The sequence below is a fragment of the Conger conger genome, chromosome 1 (assembly GCF_963514075.1).
Source record: "Conger conger chromosome 1, fConCon1.1, whole genome shotgun sequence".
Classification (NCBI taxonomy): Eukaryota; Metazoa; Chordata; class Actinopteri; order Anguilliformes; family Congridae; genus Conger; species Conger conger.
In genome coordinates this window covers 19,799,008-19,804,827 of record NC_083760.1, presented here as the reverse complement: position 1 = coordinate 19,804,827, position 5,820 = coordinate 19,799,008, and the positions used below count along the sequence as shown (strand labels likewise).

The window sequence follows — 5,820 nt, the reverse complement described above, 5'->3', positions numbered from 1 at the left end:
TTCTTTGGTAACTTTTGTTTATTGTGAAAATGAAATTAAAATAGATTAATCTCAGTTTTTTTCAAGTTTTTTTTTTTTTTGTTGACTTGCCAAACTTGTGTTCTGATTTGGCATTTAATACCATTCCCATCAAGACTTTCATCAACATCTCAGACAGTCTGCACAATGAAACATGGGTGACAGAAATCGCTGCATACATTTTGTATTGACATGGAATTGCTCAAATGACACAGGACAAGTACTTGCAACATGTAACGTATTGATTTCAAAACTATAGAATTACACTGGAAAAAAACCATGTTCTTGTAACAACACAACAAACTGTAATCATCTTGTGCTGAAAAGCCCACAGTCTCAACAGTGAGACTAACTGCCTGCACCACCTATAAAATAAATCTCCATTTTTGTATATCTTTAAATTGATACAGAACCCAAGGAAACAAACTCCAAGACTCCATTACATTACATTACATTATTGCCATTTAGCAGATGCTCTTATCCAGAGCGACATACAGTTGATTAGACTAAACAGGAGACAATCCTCCCCTGGAGCAATGCAGGGTTAAGGGCCTTGCTCAAGAGCCCAATGGCTGTGCGGACTTGTGGCTACACTGGGATTCAAACCACAAACCTTGCCTGTCCCAGTCATTTGCCTTAACCACTATGCTACAGGTCGCCCCTGACAATACAACAGAAACCAAAAGGATACCAAAAAATTGGTTTGGGTATTACTGTGTGAGAGATAGGTCTACCAGTCACTGTCTTCACCCCAGTACTGCTGTGTTAACTACAAGGAAAGGAAGTGGAACAGGCCCAACGAAAAAGGATCTCGCAGGAATTGACTATACTATTCCACTTAATCTATCTCTTAATCTATTTCGCCTAGTCAGGAAAAAGCCTACATCATGCCTCCAATAAATAAATTATGTCTCAACAAACAACACAAGACAACCGAACAACATAAATGATGTACTTTTGTACTAAGGTGACTTTCTGTGTTATGCTTCACAAGGTCTTGGTTATAGGCTTTTTTTTTGATGGGTCTTGCCCCAGATCAACAAGCATATTTCTACTGAATGGCATTATTTTGTCAAACTTTTAAAAAATTATTGTGCTTGTTGCCATCAACCCTAACTCAAGACTTTCTGTCAAAAACGACAGAATATCATATTGATTGAATACGTGTAAACAAGAAATTGAAGTAAGTTAGCTCTCACTTTCTACTAACTCTCAAAGTGAAAAGTATTGTCATGCATATCCTAAGTATGTGCACGTGCTTATGGAAGTAAATGATGTGACGTCTCAGGGTTGGAGGTTAAAGTTTGATTAGCCGATTTCGCGCGAAAACCAAGGACGGTAGCTGGAATATTCCTCCTCCGATCTTGTGGAACGTCGAAACAATTGACTTATCTGGCTGGTTAGGCAAAGCTTGTTTGCCGTGTTTAAATCATATTTGGCAGCAGTAGCTTACCAGTTTGAAATGCCTAAGAGATCTTATCCTTTCGAAGAAACTTTCTCTTCCCAGTATAAAATTCATGTCGGCCAAAAGGAAATGAACCACCACGGAGTCTTTGGAAGCAAGTACAGACAAGAAATCTACGGTTTGTTTGCTAACGCTTATTATACGCGATCCCTACCAACTGACTATTCGTTTTAAAAATACTTTTAAGTTAGTGAAAAGGCGAGCTGTGTAAGTTGGCTAACGTTATGATACCATATTTGATTGTGTTTGTCCTCCCAAAGGCACCAATAGCTAATGTTGAACATCTTTAAAGTTGCCTAACGCTGATACCCCCACAGGCTTGGTGTTTTCCAAAGCTAACTTGGCTGGCTAGCTAACATTTGGCAGAATTATTTCATGTTGGCTCGGTAAGTTAACGTAGTTGGTCAAGTTACTTGATAATGGGCATTTATATTCGATGTCCCAATAGCTCAGTTTACCTAGCCAACTTAACTGTAGTTAACGGACTTGCTAACACTTGACTTCCTAAACTAACAACGTTCATTTCTTGATTGCTTGTTGGCTAGCTAGCAACCTAACGTCAAGCAGCTACTTGGCAATTGTAATTTTTGGGTCGTTGTCCCAGTGTTAGTTTAGCAATTCACGCCAGCTAGCTAATTTCTTAATGATTTGTTGGCTAGCAAGTGAAGTGAAGGCATGTCATCGGTATTAATGTGACTTGGTTAACTTCAGCTAATGTTAGCTGGCTAATATTCCAAAACTCAAGATGCTAATTTACTTGTATTTAGGTAGCATAGTTGCATATAGGCTAATTAGCTATCGGAGTTAAAATTGTTCCTTGTTACGTTAGCTAACTTGGTTCTGGCCAAGGCCATTCAGTTATATAAACTGTGGTGGTTATTCAGTTCAGACGATCTTCACGAAGGATTACCACTGTGCATTATGGAGTCCTTGTTTCGGACCTTGAATCAGAAAGTATTCTGTGTACGTTAGGTTAACGTTAAATACGGCGGTGATGAATTTCAGTTCGCACCTCAGTTGTCATTTCAAAGCATACTAGCTGCTCAAAATTTCTTGTTTTTGTTCTGTTTCTTTCCAGAGAAGACAAAGAATTTGCTCTTCAATGGTGCAAAAGCTGTCATTGGGACAATATGGAAACTGGATGGTGAAGGGAACCAGTCTTGTATTGAAACGGCAGGTCCCAGTGTGATTACCGAGAATCGGACCCTGCTGCGAGGACAGACCATGATTGGATTGGATGGCAAGCTGAGAAGAACTGGCCCTGATGCTGGTGAGACCAGTTTTTCCAAAGCCTGTACTGGACCTTTCATTTTACTTTAGATGAACAAATTAAATTTGTGGATGGCCTTCCCATGTACGGTACTGTGCAAAAGGCACATGTAAAATAACATCTGTCAAGCAGATGAATGGTTTAAAAACTTTAAATCAGTATTTGTTGTGACCACCTTTCACCTTTTAAAATGGCATCAGTTCTCTTGGTTACACAGTCCTGCAGTTTTATAAGATGGGTTGTACCAAACCTATTGGAGAACTTGCCACAGCTATTTTGCTGACTGGCTGTCTTGCTTGCTTCTGGCTATATTAAAAAGATTAGTGTTGCCTATGACTTTTACCCAGTACTGTATCAATGTGATCAGAAGGACCATGCCGCCCTCATACTAATTTGGTACTTGTTCCTTTCGCATTATATTTGGCCATAGCATTTTAAATGAACACCTGTTCGCATTAATAAACATGTTGTGCACAGAGGCAATGTTTCATTTTAAATTGACACTGGGCAGGAAGTAGTTTTCAGTGTAGTTATTTGTGCCCCTCCAACAAATCAGTTTGGATGACTCACTTGCGCCTGATATTTGGGCGATTTCATCATTGCTGGCTTCTGTTGATTTGCGCAATGTACTTTTTAATGTTATGTTTCTGTGAAACGTTGACTGCTTTTTCGAGTTTACAAATTTGCTAGCTGACTAAATTAGTAAACTACTCCCTACACAAGAACCACTATTTATTTTTGACTGCATTGCAGGGAATATGTAGTGACTCAATTTCCTATTTTCATTTGGGCAAAAGCAAAAATGAAACCCATTCAATTTCTATTTGCTTGCCTTGAGGCATGAATGTAATGCCATGGATCACCAAGTAACTGAGTGCAGCTAAGTGGATGCGAACATGTTCTGCGTGTCGAGGATATCGCGGATTCACTGTGTTGCGTGTTCCTGGCTTAGATACGCCCAGGACTTCTGCAGCATGCTGTGTCTGTCTGAAAGGCACGGGGAAGAAGGCGTGCTCGCAGTGCGACCGCTCGGTCTGCCCGTCCTGCATCAGGCAGTGCAGCGACTGCTCTGGCCTCTGCTGCTCAGTCTGCACGATTGTAGAGTAAGTATCGTTGCCTTTGCAGGAAATTCTCAAGGCTGCTTCCAGCTCCAGCAAACTCCTTTCCATTGGTCACACTTCACCAGTTTTTACTAGAACATTCTCATGGCCAGGTCTACCCTAGCCTTCATTCTGAATTGTGTTTTATGTGTGCCGCATTAATGAGTGTGACCATATGATCAAGTTTCAAAAGGTGTTGGTTTTAGAGCTCTGTGATTCAATGAACGGAAACAGAATTGACCGTTTTGCTCAATGTTAATATTTGTTTGCTGCATAGTTGACTAGGCCAGTTTCAAAAACCCAGATTAAGCCTTAGTCCTTGACTAAATTGGTGACTCTCCATACAAAACTGAATTCAGTCCGGGATAAGACCTGAAACCGGTTGTATATGTTGAAGTCCAGGTGTATAAATGTTGTCTGAAATATCTTTGTCCTTTCTCAGTTACAGTGACCGGTATGACAGAGTGCTATGCTGTGACTGCTCAGCGTAGCCAAATAAAAGGACATGAAGGGGATGAGCTGTCATTGTGCCAGATATTTGTTTTGGGTTTTTTTAACCTGTTATTTCTGTAAAATTGTTTTTTAATGCATGACTGTACACTTACCTTTTGTAAATACTTTAGGTTTCTTTAATAAATTTGTATGAAACATCCTGAAAGTTGGTGTCGTCTTGAAGTTCTATCCAGTTGGGATTTTGCACAAATATTGCTGGGCTATTGTGCAATATTCCCAGACCCCTTGTTTTCAAATTTCAATGCATATACATTTGTTTTTCCCAACCAATACACTTGCATTATCGTCTATGCCTACATATTTATGGTAATGGTTTTTTTATTTATTTAAAGCATTTGAACAAGTCTTCAACCGAGTACAGTACGGTGAATGCATGTCAGTCCTGCCAGGTCAGAGCAACTGAAATTTGAGTCACCAGGAGGTGGCAGTATGCGTCAGGATTTTATTATTTTTTATTAAAGGGGTCCTGTGACTCTTGAGTGTGCATGTGGGCAGATTGTGGAAGTAAAAGTGAAACTTGTTTTATTTCACTCATCACATTTTCATTTAAAGCAGTTCTCTTAACTACAGGAATAGTTTGCCTTTCTGATTCCCCTGTAAATTATGTTGGCACTGCATTTGCATCATGCAGTTGTGTTTAATATTTTAAATATGTAAATATGTATAATATACTTTGCCTGTTAACACTTCTGATATTGTATTCAGAATGATGAAGCCTGTTTTGGTCATGAGCACCATTGAGAACTGATACTGGAAAAGCATGGAAAAACCTGCTTATTGAAACACTGGTGCAAACAGTCTGTTCCCCTGAAATTTGAAAGCATATAAAACGCATCAATGAAGTTCTCCCTGTTTATAACCATTTAGAATAGCGTGCACTGCTTTGCAATATTGCATTATGTAAATCTACATGGCATTTGGGCAACTCCTAGTGAAGGAGGCCTCGGTCTTATTTTAGATCAGGGTATTATTTTGGTATTAAGTTCACTCACCTAGTGCTCCAGATGTAAATGTGGTTCTGGGTGCCAGGCAACTAGAGCGTGGAAGATTCCAGGCTTTGAATGCTTGAGCTGCACATCGGCGACCTGCGTGACCCCGTCGGCCTCGGTGCGGGTCTGCGGGAGCTGCAGTTGCTCTCCGACAGCGGCTCTGGAGCGCTGGCTGAGTGAGGACGCAGCAGCTGCGAGTTTTGGGGCGTCAGAGTGCCTCAGCACATCTTCAATAAAATAAAAACAAAATCTGCCTCCACGCATACCGCCTCCAGGGCTTATCACCTCCACGTTAGGGCAGGTCAGCTTTCAACTCTTCGTTTTTCGGACCACTGCAAACCGCTATACGAGTAGTTCCGTGATAAGAAAAAAATGTAAAAATGTGTGATATGTAGCCTCTTTATGGGCTGAGCTGCACTTTTACAGCTCGAGCTTAAATGCTTTGACTTTAATACAGCTCTGTCC

General features: G+C 40.4%; 1 protein-coding gene across 1 annotated transcript; it reads left to right on the top strand.

Annotated features, from left to right (window-relative positions):
* The first annotated feature begins 1,308 nt into the window (after positions 1–1,308).
* Positions 1,309–4,511, top strand: siva1 (SIVA1, apoptosis-inducing factor). Its single transcript, XM_061262980.1, has 4 exons — positions 1,309–1,601; positions 2,562–2,753; positions 3,706–3,856; positions 4,296–4,511. The coding sequence occupies exons 1-4, from the start codon at positions 1,481–1,483 to the stop codon at positions 4,342–4,344; spliced, it is 513 nt and encodes a 170-aa protein (XP_061118964.1). The 5' UTR covers positions 1,309–1,480; the 3' UTR covers positions 4,345–4,511.
* The last annotated feature ends 1,309 nt before the right edge of the window (positions 4,512–5,820 follow it).